Below are 22,907 nucleotides of genomic sequence, written 5' to 3'. Positions count from 1 at the left end.
TTACTGCTGCTGGTACGCATGGATACTCTGAAAATTTAAGAGGCTAAAGAAATAATGGTGGAAGATTATAAATATCCAACACATGAATATGCTTTCAATTATAAAATCAAAATCTTATTGCAACAAAATGTAATGAAATAAATCCCTTGTTCCAGGTTCTAAATTGAAGGGATTTACTGCTTTTCTTGTCTGTGTGACAAAAAAATGGGAATTTGAAGATGCCAGCTGGGGCTTTAGGAAACCAAGATGGTTATTTTCACTATTTTCTGACATTTCATAGACCAAATAATTCATCAAGAAAATAATCAGAAGATTAATTGATAACAGAAGTAATTATTGGCTTGAAAAATCTTAAGGCAAAAGATTACAGATAACAAGACCACAGGGATATGACACTTAACAGAAATGAAAAGCTTAAGTTTAAGGAAATATTTTTTAGTATTTAAAGGAAAGTGCACAGATTCATAAGATTCATAACCTGTTGTTAAGAGTAGGGCTGCCAGTAAATTTCAGTTGTCTTTTAATCTGCCATTTGTTTTCTTGATAAACTGACAACTTGTCTTGTTGATATAATATCATAAAAAATTGAAAGTCTCTGTTACGATTTCCTAAGGATCATGTTTACCAAGTCCAGCTCTTCAAATAGCTTTTTTTTTTATCCACCTGAAATCTAAAAATTAAACATTTGCTATCACATATGACAAAGATAAAGCAGCAAATTCTCACTCAAGGAATTTTTTTCTTTAAAAAAAAAAATGAATATGGTTACACTAACAGATATCACCATGAGACTTCCTCAGTTGATTATTTACAGTAAGACTATTATTTTTTGTATAATTTTTTTTTTTAATTGTGTGTTTAAATATGCAAAAGGTGCACTGTCTCACAATGAACTGCACAGTGAATAAAGCCAAGTTTGAATTCTTCTTTCATTTTGTTGTCATATCAGGGTCAAAAGTTTTTACAGAGGGAGTTTTTTGATATCTTATTATCACTTTATAAATCAGAAAATACTGTCAACAGCCACAAAAGAATAATTTTTTGCCACGTTTTGAGGAATAAAATGTGATATAAATCAGGCTATGAATGATACATAAACAGATTCCTCTGTAAAAGCCTTCAGAATATAGACAGGAAGACAACTGAAAAGTCTGGTGTATTTTACCGTTATTGAAGTGAAGATTTGAAGAAAAAACTAATTTTGAGAGACGGACTTTAAACATGTTTTGTGTATATATTATGAAATTCTACACATTTTTAGAGCAAAAATAAGACACTACAGGTGGAGAGTAAAAATTTTAAACTAATAGATTTCACCTCAAATTGTCGATTGCTGATATGATTGTTTATATATCCAAATATGTGCTTTTTGCATTAATTTCCAGAACAGAAATCTGAACTAAAAAAACGTGCATAATGTGTATTTTTCTTTTCACTGGTCTGAAAGAAGACCTACAGAAGCAGTCGTTGCAAATTCATTGTCTGTCCAGTGACTAATTAATCAGTTCATTAACTAATTGTAAGCACAAGACTGTCAAATCACGTTCACTTTTATAATGAGTGTATAACTGTCATAAATCCACTACAGTGATCTATGACAGTTTGTGTAACACGGGGGAGGAAACCAGTCAATGAATATGTCTTTTTTTACAGGAACACGAGCACCCTTGGGCACATGTACTGTCCTGTCCTGATGTTTCCTACATGATAATGCCATCACACACTCTCCTCTATGATTACAGTCAGCAGATCTGAACACCACCAAATCTTTCTTGTAGATTTGAAGGTTTTCCTCCATAAAGAAAGCTCTTGTACGTATATTAGCTGATTCATATTCATATATTGGCGGATGGAACACTTTGGCTGTATACTGATGGCCAGTGACAATGGATTTCTACACAGTACTGGAAGGAGAGAATGTGTGGGGACTGCCAGCCAGCCAGCGAATGACAAGGGATTACTGTGACATCCATTTGCATATCAAGAATTTTAAGCAGCGAGGGGGAAAATATCGAACCCTCCAGCCTGCAAGGTCATTCAAAAGATAGTTTTTTTTTTTCCTTCTCTTCATAATTTATTTTGCATATCATGCAGTATGGACACACTGTAGATTAAAATGGTGGCTTTAGCATATCATGCAGCTCCTACCTAGACTTCTCCTAGACACCGTGCCACCACCACACCCTCGTCAAACTGACTGAGGACACACACACACACACACACACACACACACACACACACACACACACCAACGTCATCTTGATTGTTTTAAGACAAACTACACATTGGAGAAAAGAAAGTGAAAATTGCTGAAGCCTCTAATCCATTCCAAGTTTATCATCTCTTTAATTTTAATATTTTTTTCCCCATATCAATGGAAGCCACAAAGCCAATGTTTTGATAGCCGCTGTCGGCAGAAAACGGTCGAAAAAAAGAGAAAAACACAAAAAGAAATGCCTCGACTATCATCTATGACTAAGGAATTTATTGAGATTGACATATAAACAACTCATTACACACTGAGCAGGCACTGCTAAACACGTCGATTGAAAAATGTTGTGTCCAGTAATGAATTGTATTATCTTTAAGCAGGAAGGGAGAGGATGAATTAAAATGTTCTGTTGTTGTTTTTCTCTGTTTTATGTTAATATCAGTCCGTCTGAACAATAATGACTGTCACAAAGAATTATTTGAATAAATTATTTGAATAAATTAAGAGATTATTATCGTAAGGTTAGAACACAAACTGTGCATGGAGAGGGAAATTAAAATTTTCATATCTATGAATTATTGTATTTCAGTCTAAAATCACATTTCTTTACTTTTGAAATATAATTAGCAGATTATTATTCAATTAATTTACACTTTCTATATACTGCATAGAATTTATAGATAAAAGATTTGTGCATATATAAAATAAAAACATTTCTCTACTAAGATACAGAACAGCTAGAAAAATATGTATACAGAGAGTAGTACAAGAGGCATCATGACTTGCTACAGGTGAAGAGACAGGAAGGAGAAACAGATGTAGAAGAAGTGTAGAAGTACGTTGAGAAAGATGAGTAAAAGAGAATACATTGCAAGTGAAAAAGAGGGTCACAAGCAAAATTGAAATGTGAAAATGAATGCACTGTATGACTCGCTCGGCTAAGCTTGAGAGTGTCTTCTTTAAATGAGCGAGTTTAGAGAGGCTTGGTGGCATATAGAGTCAGTGTCAGAGCGACACTCAGTCACTTCTGTTACAACAAGAGGAAAGGAAGGGAAACTCTGTGACCATTTGCTGACCGCTGCATTGTACAGTGTGTGGTAACAGGAAAGAAAAACAACATGTTTTTCATCATTTCATGAATACAATAATATATAATAATATACAAATACTGATTTTTTTCCTCGAGTTGCCTAAGAACTGTTTCATATTGCGTTCTCGAATGTGAGGAATGGATATGATGTTTTTTCAATGTCACACATGAAAGTAAATTAAATATGTTTGAGCTTTGGACTACTGGTCAGATAAAATAAGTATTTGAATAATGACATTGAGCTCTCAGAATTTGTAATCAGCATTTTGCCACATTTATATTCATTTTTTTAAAGACATTTTTCACTATCTTAAGGCAAGTTTGATCTGTAAGATCTTCCTCTTCCTTGCACTTGAAAATTGCTTTAAAAAAGAGAAAAACACAACATTTTTATTTGGAACCTGACAGTGTCCATGTCTCCTTTGTGCCATATAGTGACATATTTATATGTCTTGCAGTATTTCTGCCTGAATGTGTGCCCACTTGTGCCCCTCTTCATTCTGCAATATTTTCCAATTTGTTAGACTAAACAATTAATCAGTTAATGAAAAAACAGTCTGTAGGTGATGAAAATATTAGTTGCTTCCTAATTTCTCCAATTATCACATACCAAAAATCATTCCTTTTTCTTATTCTATTAGCAATAACACTCGTGATTTTTTCAGGTTAATAAAATAGTTGATTTTTCCACTTTAGAAAATTGTGAAAAATTTCCAGTGAAAATTCATACAGGCTGGAGTGACTTGAAATTGCTCACTTTGTCCAAGTGACAGTTCTCACTTCAGAGATTTTCAGTGCCGTCAAACATGAAGCAAATCCTCACATTAGTACCAGGAAATAATCAGCAGTAAATTGATTATCAAATTTGCTGCTGATCAATACTTTTATTCGTTTCAATAATTGGTTGGTTGTTTCGATGCTGCTGTTACGAACTGCATGTGAATGTTAAAAGCCAGTGATAGATATCAGTGTAAGAGTGTAGTAAAAGTAAAAGTTCTTCTCTTTGCTGTAACAGACACACAAAACAAGGTTTCAGTGAGGCAAGCATGTAGATTTGATTCTGTCATAAGGCTGCTCAATTATGGCAAATACAAATATCACGATTATTTTGGTCAGTATTTAGATCATGATTATTTACAACAATTACACATTGATAAAAGGCCTCTTTCCATCATCTTGTCCCCGAGATGAACTTAGCATGCCACAGCCTGGCTGCGAGTGAGTTTGGGATATAAGGGAGGGGCGAAAGCTCGCTGCTGTGAAGGAAAGGGGTGTGCTTGATATATATCACAAGACAAAACCAGAGCATGATTGTAAACTGAGTGCAGCACAATAATCATTTTTATCTCAATAGTTTTGTTTTCATAATTGTTGGAAGCCAAAAATGTAATTGAAAATAAAACTTGATTAATCGCCCAGCCCTTTTTTGTTATTAAAAAAACTTTCAAATGTTCACGAAACAAACAACACTAGACAAAAAGTAAAAGAAGAGACCAAAAAACAAATCCAACATTGCTATGCAAAGACAAAAATATGAAACAAACTATAGCACATAACACAAGCAAGGCGTTGTGCATGATGTTTGTAGTGACGTGACTGGACCAGTGGCAACCAAACCCAAACCCCATGAGATTAAAAGCTCGAAACTTGTGGTCCCAGGAGCAGGAGTGTCTAAAAGGTAACAACAGAGAGAAACGAGTGGAATGCCAACACTCCCAGAGGAGATAAAACCCTGTTTATTTCCATACCAGCTAATACACACCACTCCTCCCATCTGTTTATGGGAAATGTCTAATACATGGTGAACATTTTGTATGAACAAGAGCACATTAGCCAGTGACTCCGGTCCCACTGTGACACGCAGGACGAAGAAGAAGAAGAAAGAAGAAACAATAAAAAGAGAGAAAAAGAGGAAGAGATGTATATGCTGTTAGGGGGGATGGAGAGTGGAGAGGAGGGAGGGCTGTTAGTGGGGTTGTTAGTGGTGATGGAGAGACCAGAGGAGGAGAAGGTGGATGGATGGAGGGAGGGGGAGGGAGGAAGGGGAGGTGGAGGAGGGGGGGCTTGACGATAAGAGAAAAATTCAGACCGGTCAAAGTTTCCTTTTTGCCAATCGTGCTCCTGATAAAGACAGCGCCTGCTCCGGAGCTGATAGAGGGGCTATCTCTCTCCCTTACTCTCTCTCCCCCCCTCCTCCCTCCCTCCCTTCCCCTCCATCCCTCTGCCTCGCTCACCCAGCAGTTAGTTTGTGAGGAGGAGAGGAAGGAGAAAAAAAAAAAAACGAAGGGCCCTATCAGTGCAGCATCATGGTGCTACCATCAACCAGCCACTGCGCAGCAATTAATATCGCTCCAATTACTGTTAAAGGGACAAGGCTGGGACAGGACGATAATGAACACATCCTCTCTTCCCCACCATAGGAATTAAAATACACGTGCACACACACACATAAACATCCACACACTCAACGCTACGTACACACACATGCACAGACATACATAAAACGTGCGCAGCTTGAAAAGGAAATAATGCGAGATAGTGCGGTAATCTTCTTGCATTGTTTAACTCATTGAAGACAACAGACAGAGAGAAATAAATAACCAAACAAACCTCGATAAGAGAGGAAATAAATAATAAAATTATGGCGATTTACTTGTTATCTCCTCTTAGCCATGTGTGTGTGTGTGTGTGTGTGTGTGTGCGTGCGTGCGTGCGTGCGTGTGTGTGTTTTTGTTACGACTTGAATAAATTTTCCCCCGGCCTGTCACATTCACATCTCCTACGGGGGGACAGTAGGACAACAAGACAGACCCTGAAAGACACTCGGAAGAGGCAACACAGAGGAGCATCTCCAAGACACACACATGGACACACAGACATACATGTAGGGGTGGTTAGATCCACTTAAGAGCATATTAAGAGTTGAAATGATAATCTGTTGGCTGGAGTATCCCAGTTAATACAGTCATTTTTTACTATTCTGCAGTAGACCATTTACATCTAATGGTAACACTTGGTGCTCTTTGCTGAGTTATGTTGAAAGTTAGACTGTGGAAATGGGGCTGGTGGAAAGTCCAACTTTCATGACAGAGACTCGAGTTTATGACTGTCAAGTTTTAACAATGAATGTATTTTTGTTTCTGTTAACCTCAACAATGTTCTGTCAAGTGTTTTGTTTCTTATAGGGTAATTCGGTTCTTTTCAAACTGGATACTTTTTCCCATGTTTTTGTGTCTAAGTGACTAATCAGAACACCAATTTCTGAAAATGGTCCAGTACTGAGAGAGAGGGCTGCAGCTGGAAGGAGCAAAACAGGCTGCGATGTAATCCATGGGGCACTTGAGCTACATCAGTTTATGTCCACTAAAAGTGTTTCTTTTTGCCACTGACAGAACAGATTTTTATTCTAAGTGTCTGACAACATTATCAAAAAGATTCCTACAGAGACAGACCCTTTGTTAAAGAGTAAGATCCTTTTTGTTAACCAGAAACAGCTCCGAAATTGCGATTGTCAAACAAACCAGACTTCATTTAAATAAACAGCAACTTTATCAGAGTAAAACACACACTTCATTCAAAGTCGACAAAAATAAAATAAAACTCATGAAAGCTGTCTTCGTTCATCTTTCAACTGTTTTAACAATCACCAATTCTGGTTTGCTTGAAATATACCCCTAATTCACCCAGTTAAATGTGAAAATATGCTGTCTCTATACAAGCTTAAATTACAGTTTATTTACATGGAGTGTGGTTTGTTTGAATACGACACATTTTGGGCTGTTTCTGGTTAAACAATAACGATCTTACTCTTTGACAGAATGGTTGACCTCTCTAGGGATCCCTCCTGTACTGTTGTCAGACACTTTAAATAACAATCTGAGCCTGTCAGTGGCAAAAACAAGCGCTTCTGGTGGACGTAAATTGACAATGCTCAATTGCCCCACAGGGATTACATTACAGCCTGTTTCACCACTGCAGTCTCACTCAATTCTGGACCAATTTCTTAGAATATCGTTTATCTTATTGGTCACTTCACACAAATATGGAGAAATAGGGTACAGGTTGGAAAATATTTAACTTATCCTTTAACCATGACCATATCTTAAGAAGGCCATGCTGTGTGCAGATATTTTAAAAATAAATAGCTTTAAAATGCTGCTTTTAATGTCAAAACACTGACTGATGGCAGTCTGGTGGCTTTGACAAGAGCATAGATGAGAACTGAAGCTGTTAACAGCTTCCCTGTCAGAAAGGGCTGCCTAATGGCAAGGTGAAGTGGTGAAAAAACTTCAAAAGATCCGGACTATCCCTTTAACACAGAATGAGAACACCACCTGATCAGTGCTTCCTGTACAGATACAAAGACCTAAACTTTTCCACAACCTTCGAGTAAATGCTTATATTAGAATAAATTCACTTCTCTTGTTTTGCATCAGTACAATTGTTTTGGTTGGTTCCAAATACCAAATAACATGTTTACTGGCTGTAAGGAGCCCCTGTGAGTGCACTGACCTGGACCCCTCCAGTGTACCGCCTCCTCCTCTTCCTCCCCTTCTTTTTCCTCCTCCCCACCGCTGTGTGCCGGACCTTGCTCCTCCCCATCTTCATCTTCATCATCAGGGCCTCCTCGAGAGTCCTGCGTCCTGGGCTCTGGATGCACAACACAAACAGACACATTTAAACACATTCAAACATACTACTAACTCCTGGCAGCTTCTATCCAAAACTTTAATATCAGCCTCCAAAAACTCTCTGAAACCTGTGTGTGCATCAAAATGTGTGTGTATATGCGTCTGTGTATGTGTGTGCGTCTGGGCAGTGGCTGTTCCTGTCTGTTGATCAAAGGTGGCGGTGGAATGACTCCCTGAGCTGTGTAACACAACACCTCGCCACGCAGAGATGGACCCTTTGATTCTCATTGCAACTCTGGAGAATCAAAGACTCATCAAAACCAACATCTTCACTCCCTACCTTTAGTTTTGTCTCTTGTTTGTCTCCTTCTATCTGTCTTCCACCAGTTTATCACTCTCTCTTCATCACTGCCCAACATCCTTCTCTCTCTTCGCTGTAGGTAGATCTCGTCTTCTCCTCAGTCTTTCTGTTCTGCTCTATCTTTCCATCTCCTCCCCCTTCCTCCCCTTGGCCTGTCACCTTCAGCAGAGACTGAGGCTGCCTGTGTTCCTCTAATCAGCATTGATATCCCTGCCATTGATCAAGCTGATTACAGAGCCTCCTGCTCGCTGATCAAAGAGATCTGTGTGTGCTTCTGCACGTGGCTGGACCTGTGTGTGTGTCACTGTGTGTGAATCTGAATGTCTGGATGTGTTTATCCTGCATGCACATCTGAGAACCCTGAACTTTGCCTGTGCAGCTGGTATCAGCCGGTTCATCATGCTGCTGGTTCCCTCCCTATTAGCGGGACTCATGATTAGTTAGATTAGATTAATAGTTACATCACTGCACCTCATGCAATCTGAGCTGAAGATCTGTCTCTTCTTGTTCTCTGGTCTTGCATCATCATCAGGCCAAAGGTTAGGGTGAGTCAAAAACAGAATGCATTTCACTACTGCATGTCACTAATAATTTTCACTGTAGTTACGGCAAAATAAAGTGACCCAGATCTTAAGGGTTGACATATCAGTTGATACATGAGGGAACTATTTTTAAAAATTGGAAAGTGTTTGAAACTTTCGCACAATTAATTCTATTACAGGTTAAAATTAGGCCATGCAGACAGTGTTGTGTAATGAATTTCATGATTAAAAGTAACCTTCCCAAACATAGGCTGCCCCCTAAAAGTCAAAGATTCAACTCATCAGTTGGAGACCCATCAGTCAACTGAGATGCTTCAAGTTCAGCAGCCGTTTTATTTGTTGTCAGTCAGTAGCCCCTTTTACATTGCCAATCCACAGCCACTCAGGGCGGGTATGTCACACCGTTATCCCGTCTGGCCATTCCTCATAAAAGGTATAATCGAAGAATGGGGGGACAGAGTTGTCTCACCTTTCAGCTTGCAGCGGAGGTAGTAACAGCGCTGAATCAACTTTTTTGTAAAAGGGACAGTCAGCAGGATGGGACCATGGACAGTATGGGTGTGACCATTTGACAACATGTCATGTGTGCAACAAACTGCATGGAGATTTAAAAAGCAGCTAGCAGCAGTTAGCAGCGAACTCAAAAGGAAGAGCAGTGGCCGAAAATGTCATCCCATCCGGTTTGCGTTTAGTTGGACGATCATTTATTTTTCAACAGGACAATGACCCCAAACACACCTCCAGGCTGTGTAAGGGCTATTTGACCAAGAAGGAGAGTGATGGAGTGCTGCGGCAGATGACCTGGCCTCCACAGTCACCGGACCTGAACCCAATCGAGATGGTTTGGGGTGAGCTGGACCGCAGAGTGAAGGCAAAGGGGCCAACAAGTGCTAAACACCTCTGGGAACTCCTTCAAGACTGTTGGAAAACCATTTCAGGTGACTACCTCTTGAAGCTCATGGAGAGAATGCCAAGAGTGTGCAAAGCAGTAATCAGAGCAAAGGGTGGCTATTTTGAAGAAACTAGAATATAAAACATGTTTTCAGTTATTTCACCTTTTTTTGTTAAGTACATAATTCCACATGTGTTCATTCATAGTTTTGATGCCTTCAGTGAGAATCTACAATGTAAATAGTCATGAAAATAAAGAAAACGCATTGAATGAGAAGGTGTGTCCAAACTTTTGGCCTGTACTGTATGTCACACCTCAGGCCGACACTGTTGTGTTACATGTCATGCCCTTCACCTCTTTTGATTCTGCTATGCCAGCATGCTGCCTAAAATCACACATTGGGGCAGCATGATGCCACCTTTGTTTGGTTCTGTGTAAAAATGCAAAGGTGGTGTTGAGAAGGGACTTTGTCGTGGCCCTATAGCGTAAGCTCTGTGTAAAAAGGGCTAGTTTGTGGTGTACTTCTGGGTACATCTCTGTCCCCAGACGTAGCTACAGAGACAGCGCTCTTTGCTTTCACACTGATCTTCAGGGTAAACTCTTAATGCTAGTCAAATGCAAGTCAACCCAGCTGCTCGGTAACCATGTCTGCAAACAGTACAGACAGCTGCGGACACAGACCCTGGGTGAGTCCAGTGAGACAGAGGCAACTGCCCAGAGGAAGAGAGGCCTTTGCCCAATCATTTTGAAAGATAACATCATCTTCTGCTTCCGTATAGCAAGTGGTAAATTTACAGTTCACACCAACTCAGTACAATACAGTCTCTGGGTTTTGTCTGATATGTAGCGCCAGAATTTTTTTTTGCACATTTCTGATCTGTTGATAGTCTAGTTAGCACGCTATAACTTGGAGGGTTAACTTGACTTATTTACTATATTATATGAATGCTGCAGTAACCCTGCACATCCCACTGAACCCACCTATTACACCTACTGGCAGTGATGCTAATAATACTGTGATAGGCCAATCTGGTTGGAATTAATCACAATATTGAAAAGAATATTTTTACCATTATAAATAGATATCATGATCAGCGGTGGAGCCAGAGGATTTTTTTCACATTTACAGTAGCTATATGCTCAATTTTTCAAACCATTTCAGATAACAGAATGCCTTAAAATCTGTATAGAATTTGGGAAGTTGCCAAGGAAAACAAATAATCCTGTAGCACCTACATCTTGTTTTGTATCTATTTGTTCCCTAACCATCTTTATCATTCTGAAACCACAACTCAACAAATGTTGAGGATGATCAAATATCATTCCTTAAACCCTAAAAGAGGCAAAAAAATTGTCTGATGTTACTATTTTGAAGTTACATAACATAGGCAGGGTAGGAATTTGGCTTATTTACTATATTACGTGAAGATTGCTGTCTCCCACTAAAAAAATTTGACTTACAAAATTCTGGTACAAACAAACATGTTGCAGGATAAAAAGCACCAAACTCAGAAGATATCTTTGAGGAAGAAAGAATTGTCTCCTTTACAGTTTGTTCACCAGAGAGCACTGTTCTTTTTTTTCTACTGTAAAATGTCCAGCTAGGTACTTATCTTTGTCAGAATTCTCTGACAATTTTTTTTAAGGGATCCTTTTCAAAAATGTTTGCGTTAATGTAAAAAATTAATATCAACCAACATGAGTACCCATGGCTGCAGAAAATTTCTGGTTTGGGTAACATTTCTTCTGTGCTTTGTCCAAAAGGTCCCTCCCCTCCTCCTCTTCCTAACTTTTGCCCTTCTCTTCACTTCCTCCTTCCCAGCTCTGTCCTCTCTCGTCCTGTTTCATGCTCTCTCTCCCCTTCCCCAAATCCCACCCCGTCTTCAGCTTCCACCCCGATAACACCTCAGCTGTCTGCACAAAGGCCGTGTTTACCCTTGCATTCCCGCTCCGATAAACAGCGATAGCACCCAATCGATACCAGCCATAAACGCCCCACGACCACGTGACGCCCTCACACTCCGCCGTTATTAATGTAACAGTTAAGAGATCGTCAAATAAATCAACAAACACACACACACACACACACACACACACACACACACACACACACACACACAGAAAGAGTAGCAAATGCATACACACACACGCCATCCATCTTCACGTCACGTCCACCTTTCAACCTCATCTTCATGCAAACACTCATACACGGCGACATAGTGTACACACACTAAAGCAAGCAGACCTACACACACACACACACACACACACACACACACACACACACACCACATACACCTCCCCCCCTGCCTAAACAGTGCCATTATTTTCAGCTATAAATCACATTGAATGGCACATTGATTTTATCCTGCAGGGGCTGAAGCGAGGGAGGGGAGCTGGAGACACAGTTATTGCGTTTAATATTATCAATATTATCTCCCATATCATCTCAGACATGGAGGCAGGTATCAGGAGGAGTCGACAGACACTTTTCTGCCAAACCCCCCTCCTCCCTCTCCCTCTGTCTCCCACCTTCCCTCCCCCCCTATAGCGAGACAGTCTCCATCAATCTGATAAGCTGAACTTCCCCTGTCACACCTGCAGGGCAAAGTCACCCAACAATCTCGCCTTCTTCTACAACTTCTACAGCCCTCTATACGTTTCTATCTTTCTTCTTTGTGATTTTAACGCTGCGTCTTGTCTTTTGCATTTTTTCATTTCGTCAGTTCCCTAACATTTCAGGTTCAGCATACTGTATGTCTGTGTTGGTCAGTTTGGTGGCACAGATGAAGCTAAAAAGGAAATGGACAAAACCAAGGTATGGAGCCTTCCACCTACAAGTAGTGTTGGCAATGATACTGCGATGGTTGGACCTTATCACAATATCCAAGAGAATATTTTTTCCATTACTGTGGGATATTATGATCAGGGGTGGAGCCAGACATTGGAAAAATTTGCGCTCAGCCCAAACCTTGGGGGCTTTCCCATTTATGGCATTATTTTTCTATCTGTTGGAGATAATATATTGCCTAAAATTCTGTCTACTTTTAAGTTACATAACATAGGCAGGGTAGGAATTTGGCTTATTTACTGTATTACCTGAACATCACTGTCTCCTGCTGAGGAAAGGAATGAATAGTCGAACATCCATATTTTTAAATTATATAACACAAGTGGGTTAGGATTGAGGCATAAACAACATTACTAATTTTGAAACCTACTTTTGTTATACTGTGCTGGAGTTCATAGAATGAATGTTAAGCAGACAAATCTGCAACATTCAAATCTATGCAATAATAATTAGGGCTGCTCTCATTAACTGCAAAAAACGGATGTTTTGATATAGTTGTACCACACTCACTTCTCCGTTTCCGGGGTCTTTGTTGACCGTGAAGGTATACAAGAAAAACAGTTTTCTCACGATTTCAGCATAACATGGGGTGAGTCATTGGTATACAAATGATCATTTTGGGGGTGAAGCATTGCTTTAACAAATAGATTAGTTATGAATTCTTTGTCTGAGGAGGGCTTTGGATTCTTTTCAGGGAGAAAAAGTATCATATGTCCGTAAGCTACTGATACAAATATAATTTTGGCTAACTCTGGCATATATATACTGCATCCTTTAACAATTCACACTGTCCCCATTAAATAACAATAAAATAAATACTTGAATTATTACAAACATGTTAGCCCCTGCCCCAAACCTGTTGGACGGGGCACCAGAATTTCTAGCCTCACCCCTGCACTCTAGTACCCTGGGAATCCAGAGTTCTTGCGAGAGCACAGTTTGAATTTGCTCAGCGAGTCACTCTGGCAATCAGTAATGATGCTCATTACCCATGCCGTTGGAGCCGAGCTGCACCAATCACATCGGTGTATCTGATATAGGCGGGCCAGAGGCGAGCTAAACAGATGATGACAGCTCTGCGACGACAAAGTCTGGAATCAGTCAGTAAACACTGCAAGAAGACTACGGATGAACACCAGTTGTTTGAAACGGCTTTGGCCGCTACAATGAACAAGTTAGACTTGGCTTTTTCTCTAAAAGAGGAACAGAAGACGGCACTCGAATCTTTCCTTTGCAAGAAGGACGTTTTTGCTGTTTTGCCGACAGGATACGGCTAGAGTCTAATCTACCAGTTAGCTCCACTGGTAGCGCTCTGGATACGTCACCCCGTGTATTGTTCTGATTGGTTGTAGTGTTATCCAATTGCGTGCAGTGATATTTACAAATGCATGCTTGGTGCTGCCCCTCGAGTTGGGCCATTTGTATTACTCATAGCCAGACCCTAAATCTTTCTAGATTTGGGTCTGGATTTCCAGGCTAGCACTCTAGAGCAGAAACTATTACATCAGTTGATTGTTTTTGTGCTGATGGTTTTCTCAATAAAAAGTCAGAAAAAATGAAAAACACCAAGAGCCCAGGGTGAACCACATTAATTTTCAAGTCTGAAAAAAAATGGCTACCACTGGGGTGCCTATGTGGCTAAGCTCTTAAAGCACCGACCATGAAGCACAACATCCCTAGTCTGAATCCGTCCACGGACCTTTGTTGCAACTCTCCCTCTCACTATCACCCCCACTGCATTGTCTCAACTGTGTGTAACAAAAGAATGAATACACCCCCAAAAGGAAAATCACAATATCCCAGAGCCAAAAGTCACATTCTCGAATTGCTTATTTTGTCCAACAAACAGTTAAAACACAAACCTGTTAAATTTTCAATGACATGAAACAGAAAAAGCAGCAAATTTTTTACACTGGAGAAACTAAAATGAGCAACTGTTTCTTTTTTTACCCTTATCATTTATGTAAACATTTGCTCAAGTATTAGAATTTTTTTCATGAAATGTTCACCAATCATTTCAGCACTGCTGCATGCATACAGTCAATAACTGTCCATCATAACGATACCAGAAGAGATTACCTCCTCTGCCATTTGTTTCTCAATGCATCACACACACTTCCTCTATGATCAGATTCTCATGAAAAAAACAAAACTGTCAGTTCACAAAAAGCATTCTGATTGGTCCAAATGAGGGCAGGACAATTAGAGGTCAAAAGGAGGTAACATACTGACTAATCAGGCCAGAAGTGGATTTTATCAGGTTTCCTGTGATGTATAAGTGCGATTGCCTTGTTATGAAAAAAGGACTTTTGCTTGTTTCGGCTGGTTGCTGCAACTGTAGAGCAATTCTGAGAAGAGAGGAGAGAGGAAAAAACACCACAACAGAGAGAGAGACCTACTGAACAGATGCTCAAGTCTTCTTCAGGAAAGTTGTGTGCATGGGCATGTGTGTGTGTCGATTCATTGTATCAGCAGTAATATACTGGCTTTCTCTGGGTGTGATGGAGAGAACAGAGTGCTTGGTCCTGTTACTGGTAGAATGCGTTTTTTTCCCTAAAGTTATCAAGGGTGGTTATCACCTGTGTGTGTGGGTGTGTGTGTGTGTGTGTGTGTGTGTGTGTGTGTGTGCGTGTGTGTGTGTGTGTGTCTTTCTCTCTCTCTCTTCCAGATGGTGGATAAGAGGCCTTGCCTTTATTAGCCAGCTCTGGCCAGATAAAGACCTGGTATTGATCCCAGGTTGAAAGAGCAGGTTCGTCAAACATGGCTGATTTACAGAGAACTGATAATGGCAGCACTGGGCAACCGAGGAACCCCCAGAGAAGAGAGAGAGAGGAGTAAATCAACAGTGTGATGAGGAGGGTGGTGTGTATGTGTGTTGGGAGGAGGGGGGGCTAAAGGCTAACACACACATGCACACAAATAAAGAAACAAAGACGCCAAGTCAGTTTGCTATCGACAGACAAACTTGCTCACATGTGCAGTCTGCCTGAGTTCTCTCATCTTCCTCTATCTAATACACACATAGCCCACTCCTCACCTCAAACACACACAGTCTCTCTCTCTCTTACACATACACACACACACACACACACACACACACACACACACACACACACACACAGCTAATCTCTAATCTTGTCTCGATTAGCACCTGACAGAATTTCCATGGGTTTATCAAACCAAGCCAACCAACAGACGCTTATCACTTCCAGCCCCAAAATTTCACAAGAGCAGGAATTTTTGAGATTAAAAAAACACAGCTAGTGAAATCTTGAATAAGTCAAAAGAATATGACTGAAAACTCTGCTATCACACGGTACAAGGGGGAGGCTCGGGATAAGAGGTGCATGAAGGGGAGGGGGGGCAGATTCGCTGAAGCCAAGATTGAACCCAGAGAATATTTTTTATTATTAGTTTAGGCACAATAGAGTTAAAAGAGTGATACGTGTGGAAAGCTGCAACCTCAAAATGGTTCGTGTTTTTTTGATTGTCAGTGGGTGACGTTAACGGCCTCCTGACAGAACACAGGTTCATGTCTGTTGATGAAAGAAAAGACTTTGAGTCTTGATGAGGAGATAAATCTGCTAATAACCACTGATAACTGCCGGTAAACTAGATATCTGGATTATCATTCATGAAGAGGTGCATGCTGTCAGTGCATTTCTACCAGTTTAGTCAGTGTGGTAGTCTAATAATGAAAACACAAAAAACACAAGGGTGGTGTGATTGTGAGCGCACAGCAGATGTGTTACCCACACACTGTCAAAAGTACGGGACTATTTCCTTGACAGTGAAAACTTCTCCCATTTAAAGGAGTAATAAGCGAAATTCATCATTTCTAGATTGAAGAAATTAAAAAATTGCTATGTGAAGAACTAGAGGTGTAATTTCATCTGGAGTATAGCATGACCTCACACACCCTCTCTCTGTGTTGATCTCCAGCCCATTGTTTACAAGCCGGTCCGGCTGCGTGTTCATGTACGTTCATGTGAATCCCCCCCCCACTCCGCCTCTCAGAGCCCTTGGCCCTCCCTCCCTATAAAAGGCTACAGCCAGTGAGCAATGGCAGCGCGTATTTTCGAAATTAAATGGCAGAGAGCGGAACGTCCACCTGTAGACGACCAGGATCTGACATTACTTCTAAAGAAACAATGGTTGTTGGAAAAAGAAAGGGACAAAACCCGGATTAACATTGGCCTTGCATTTCCAAGGTGGAGAGCACTGCGAGAGCTAAAGGGGCTACAATCTGACTTGGAGCTAGCTCTTCTTCTCCTGGACAGGTACAACATAAATCAAATGTCTGTTTTAATTAGTGTTACAGTAACGTTAGGCACATGTCGCTATGTCGATTCAATTAAATTTAATGTTACAATGTGTTGGAGAGCAGAGGTAGAGGGAGGAGTGGCTCATGACCCACTTTGTTTTGCTCTACAGGCAGTGCACAACAGCGAACCTAGCGGTGAAACGATTTCGCTTATTGCCCCTTTAAGGTCTGTGGCATATGTAGTAGACGTACAGCTTTTTTAAAAAACTGACCCCTGTGCTAATATGTTCTGTTGTAGTTGGATTTTTTTCACTTCTACATCAGGCTTTATCCGTCTTCTCACCTTCATTGTACAGCGATGTGTATTGCGGGGGGCTGGAGCTGTCCCCCTCTGCTGAATCATCTGGGTCCGAGGCTCCTCCCTCCTCTCCTGATAGGCTGAGGTTGTCCGGTGTGTTTTCCTCGTCGCCGTCGACATCCCCGAGGGAACCTGCAAGAGGAAGAGGAGGGAAAATTACCAAATGAATCTAGTCAAATCCAATGTGTTTGTTCCCTGTTGGGTCTTTTGAGATACCTGTCATATTTGAAGAACTAGACCTGATTCTTACGGAATTTCAAAAAAAGAAGACAAAAAGCCATCCGGATGGATGAAGGCACTTCAAGCAGTAATATTAAACATATTTATTATTAATTATTTAAATGACAGCAGCAGAAAATTACAAATGTAAAAAATAACAAGAGATGGAGCAATGTCATCATTGCAGTTGGAGGTCTTTAGTGGGAGCCCAATTATCCACAGACTACTCCATTAGCCTCCAAAACAAACGGACCAGTTGATTTGAACAAGTAAAAACAATAAATAAAGCAGTTATACATTACAATGAGTGTTTCTCCAACACTGCTTGGCTCGTTGCAGTAGGGCCGCTAGCCCAGAACCTGCTAATGTGTGCTCACAATTATTTCTTTGAAAACTGACGTTCAGGAGGCTTTTACCAGTAGCTGAATTATCCACAGAGATCTCTACCTCTCTAAAACAAATGGGCCTGGTGATTAAAGCCTAAATAAACACTGAATAAAGCAATTTCATTTTAAAAATGAGTGTTTCTGCAACACCGTTCCACATGGCGGGGGCTGGAGCAGTGTTACTGCTAACGTTTGTACACCATATTTCTCTGATAACTTAAGTTCCAGATGTCCTTGAAATGTTTACCAGGAGCTGAAATATTCACAGAGGTCTCTTCCTCTCAAAAACAAATGCACCCAGTGATTTAAACCAGTAAAAGCACTGTATGCTCAGCTTGTTTCTCAGATAACTTAAGATCCAGACGTCTAATGACTAAAGTCTCTCATCCGGTTAAAACATATAGTTAAAAACAACCAAGAAATTTGGCTTAAAACTGGATAAAAAGTCAGTTTATGGGGATATAATGCCACTGACAGGTGAAGGCAACCACATGTCCTGGAGCATGTCCTTAATCAACTTACAGATTTCTCTGGGTTGTTGCAATGTTTGGGATAATGCATGAACACAACTCAATAAAATATATAACACTGTGGTCTGGTCATGTTAAGACATTTGAATGTGGAAAGTTACTTATTATATTTTTAGTTAAAAAGAGAATAGCGGATCAGAACAAAATTGCACTTTTTTGTTTAAAACACCAATTACATCAGGTGGGCTTAACACAAAATGCACCTGAATGAAAAGAACAAAGTGCAGGGCGATATGGAGAAAATCAAATATTGCGATATTATAACCAAATATCTTGACATCGATATCGATATCACGGTGATATTGTGGGGTTGACTATTGATGCTGTCACAAAATATTTACATAGTGAGATTTTTGATAAATAATCATCAGTAGTGTGGATATAATGACTCAGTAAGACAGAAAAGTACATCACTTGACTGTAATACAGCCTTGAAAACCAGGAGAAGACAACACTTATGATATTGTGATATCAAAAATCTAAGAAAATATCTTGTCTCATATCATGATGTTGATATATTGCCTAACTCTATAAGAATATCTCCAGAATGGAGCTCCATAAAGAACTAAATTATAGAGGTCTGCCTGTGGACAAGAACACAGAATAATATCACACTGTATTTCTGCAGAAGAAAAAGGATTTGAATTTAATTGTCTTCCCATGGGCCTTGAGTCTAAACAGACCGGTGCAGGAGAGGTGAAATATAAAACAAAGTGATATTGTTAAACAAGCTATTTATGATCATATGTACTGTTGAAGATAGGAAAAATACCCAAAATACACTGATCCTTTTTTTTTTTTTTTGTGACTGGACTCATTCAAAAAACGGTTTCAAGAATTGGACACATTGAACGGTCTAATCCAGAAGATTAATAGCAAGAAGCCAAGGGGGACCTTAAAGCCAAATTACAGTATACCTAAAATTGTAGCTAAAAGAGTGATTAGTGCAGGGCTGATATGTATCAATTACAGTTTCATAATCCCTGCTGACCATAGTAATTATACAGTACTTTTGATCTATTTTAGCCTGTTTGAAGATTACATCCAAAAAAAAAAAAAAAAAGGGGAGTCAGTTAATATGGATTTAATGTGACTTTTTTAAATTGCTTCATTAATAATACTCCTTCTATAGGATGAATATAGCAGGGTGCTTTAACGGTACATTAAGAGCTATAAACCTTGAAATATACTGTCATATTTATTGACTGTTTCTCTGGATCTAAAGACTGAGTTCTAATTATTAGTGATTCAAGTCTAGCTGATTATAAAGGCGGTGTCTATTATGTTCATCTGCATCGGATGACATGCTTCATTGTCAGTTCCCGAGAGGATACCATGATAGAATTATTAATTCAGGGTAACCATTTCTTTTAAGAGGATTAGGAAGTGCTAGAGTGATGCAGAAACGGTTAATCGCTTGCGGAGAGAGAAAACAACTCACATACATGTAGATGTATTGGAAAGTCAAGGCAGGTAGGCACATTCTGAATGACTAAATCAGAGTGAAATTAATACAGAGAGAAAACCAGGATTGTTTTTTTTTTTCATTTCCCGCCTTTCTCCCCCAATCCAGACAGGTTGTAAATTAATTTTCATTAGGTTGTGTCGAACGAACAGAGGGATTGTTTCGGAGCTAAAGCCGTGACTGGGGGCGTATATATTTACAATACTGGAACAAAAGGAGTCTATAATCTATACAAAGCACACAACAATACCCATGAATAAAGAAGCTTGTAGAAAAAGGGAGAGGCAATTTTTCTAATTCTGTTAATTTCACTTCCAAAGCAATTAAAAGCAGGCAGAGATAATGCTGGGAAACAATCGCCGGCTGACAAAGTGTTTCTGTCTTTGTAAATGAAACATCTTTAGGCTAATTTCAACTTCCACGCCTGCATGGTTCACTCTAATTTCAGATAAAATTAACACAGCTAGATTTGGACCTTCATAAAAAAAAGTAGAGGAGAAAGAAGAAAAAAAAAAAAGATCGATCCTGTACACAATATTTTTAGAATTAGGTCTATGTCGCCCGAGCTTTGCTAGATCTAATTTTCAGTATCTATAAGGACATTTTAATACAATTAATTTTCCTTTAATCATAATTGTACAAAGGGACTTCTCTGTATAAAATTCCAATTATATTTCCTGTTTAAAATGTAAGTTTGAATTATGATTTCTTTCCTCATTACGGCTCTGGTTTAATGAATCAATCGCTGCATCACTGCTTTCAGACATCAAATGGCGCGGAAAAGTTTCAGCTCCACTTTCTCCCCTCTTTTATCCAAGGAGAAATATTCTCCCTTTCCCCTTCTCTTCCTGTCTCGGATAGTTGGCAGAAAGGATAGCGGGGCCTGTGTGATAAGTGTGGCACATTCTACTTCATTTGCCAGTTTAAAAGTTACAGCCTTATTAATTGTTACAGCGTGATATCCACAGGAAAATTGGACTGAACTCATTCAAGAGATGGAGAAATAATAAAAAAAGACATAGCCCACATGTGTATCTCTGTAGGAGGGACATCAATTAAGTTGAGACTTATCCAACAGCACCACTGAGCTTTCTAGGTTGTGAACTAAAGACGGAGGAAAAAGCCTAAAGCTTACATTTATTCATGTTTCCAAACTTATGGTTCTCGAGGGGATAAAACTTGTGAAATGTGCGAGATGAAATTCAGGAAATACTTTACATCAGTTCCTGGACGGAGAAGGCCTCGCGTTTTTGATGAAACCTTTACAGAGACATTTATAGACCGAGAACATGCAGACACAGTGAACCATCAAATTCAGATTTTGTTTTGTTTGGACTGCTTCAGATTTATCAAAGAGGTTTCTAGAACAAATTGCTCCTTTGCAAGTAACTGAGGCACACTGAGAGCTTTGACATCTGCCTCAGTGTGGACAAAATTTACCTAGAAGGAAATAAAGACGCTGTGGTGGAGTGAAGAGCAGAGCAGCACTCATCATCTACTGGACTAAAACAGATTTAAAATCAGCTCATCAAGCCCAAAGAGCTTTATTCAAGACAATAATGTATATTAAGACTGAAGATGCAACAAATAGCTATTTCCATCATTAAATAATAATCAGTTACTTTTTTAACTGATCATGTAGTGTATAAAATTAAAGGGAATTAATGGCAAATGCATATATTAAGTTTCTATATCTTCTTTTCTTTGATTATTTTGTCTGAACAACGGTTAACAATCCCAAATCCCAAAAAGATAACATTTCAATGAAACTATGGGCTGCATGTCATCTGAAATGTTGCTGTATTAATGCCAGTATGAAACCTGGTTTTTCGAGGACTATAAACTTTTCTTTTTTTGATGAAAAAACGTTTATTTTGTAAAATAGGACAAACCTCTTACTACCTCAGTTTTTTTCAAAAAAGGGCCCCAATAAGATAAAATACATTTAAAAATAAAAAAGCAAATTCTTGGTTTAGAGTTGGGATTATCCGATAAAGTAAAAGGTAGGGCTGCAACTATCGATTATTTTCTGTCAAGTAATCTGCCGATTACTTTCTCGATTAATCGATCAATTGTCTGGTCTATAAAATGCCAGAAAACAGTAAAAAAAATTGGGTCTACAGCCCAAGATGGAGAAAAGAAGATCATGAAAAAATAGAATATTCACATTTAAGATGATGAAATCAGAGAATTGCCTTTTTTTCTAACAAAATAATTTAAACAAATAAATCCATTATCAACTTTGTTTGGTGATTCTTCTAATAGTTGGCAACAAATGGATTAATCAACTAGGTGTTTGGTCTATTAAATATCAAAAAACAGTAAAAAAAAATGTTGATCTGTGTCTCCCAAAGCCCCAGGTGGAGCAAAGAGGAGGGAAGAAACCAGAAAATATTCACATTTAAGAAAATGAGATCAGACAAATGATTTCTTTTTCTTAAAAAAGTACTTGAACCTACTGATAATCAAATTGAAAAAAAAAAAAAATGAAATTAGTTGGCAATTATTTGAAAGTTGACAACTAATCAATTTATCATTATCATAAATCTGATGACACCAACTTTAGGAACCTGGTGGTCTTTGACACTAAATGCTACAGACACAAACCATTCGGTACTTATAAAGTATTACCTAGCTAACGTTTATTATATTCACTCAATGTATGTCTTGAAACGATTAACTGATAACAGACTGACTGACAGATTTTTTTGTCAGTGAGCTAGAGCAGAAACATAATTGTATTCATTAGCCAATCCACAGAAAAATAATCCATAGCTATTTGAATAATCAATCAGTTCTGTAAGAGTAAATATCATTAGTCTTGAAATGTTAATCGGACAACACAAACAACAAAAAGCACTGATAATTTTGGGCATTAGCATATAGTGATGGACATTTTTCACTATTTTCTTACATATAATGGGCAACACATTGATCAGTTGTTCCAAACATGAAAGTGATTGTTATTTGCAGCCCTAGTGGACACATTGCACCTGGTATTCAAACAGTATTCAAGACAATGACCTGAATGTGAGGTGTTCAATGAAAGGACGTGACTGTGTGCACAAGTTCACTAAATTCCTTCGCTAACATTCTAAAAGGAGCT

At 39.1% G+C, this 22,907-nt stretch overlaps 1 protein-coding gene across 1 annotated transcript in view; it reads right to left on the bottom strand.

The window, feature by feature from the left end:
* Nucleotides 1-22,907, bottom strand: part of zfpm1 (zinc finger protein, FOG family member 1) — a 130,223-nt gene that overhangs the window by 50,275 nt on the left and 57,041 nt on the right. The window contains exons 2-3 of the mRNA XM_033634158.2: nt 17,187-17,333; nt 7,815-7,952 (exon numbers count right to left, since the gene is read on the bottom strand). Of these exons, the coding sequence (XP_033490049.2) occupies nt 7,815-7,952; nt 17,187-17,333 (285 nt within the window). The remainder of the gene's footprint in view (nt 1-7,814; nt 7,953-17,186; nt 17,334-22,907) is intronic.

Source organism: Epinephelus lanceolatus, chromosome 5, assembly GCF_041903045.1.
Source record: "Epinephelus lanceolatus isolate andai-2023 chromosome 5, ASM4190304v1, whole genome shotgun sequence".
In the NCBI taxonomy this organism is placed as follows: domain Eukaryota; kingdom Metazoa; phylum Chordata; class Actinopteri; order Perciformes; family Serranidae; genus Epinephelus; species Epinephelus lanceolatus.
This window is presented reverse-complemented; position numbering and strand designations above follow the sequence as displayed.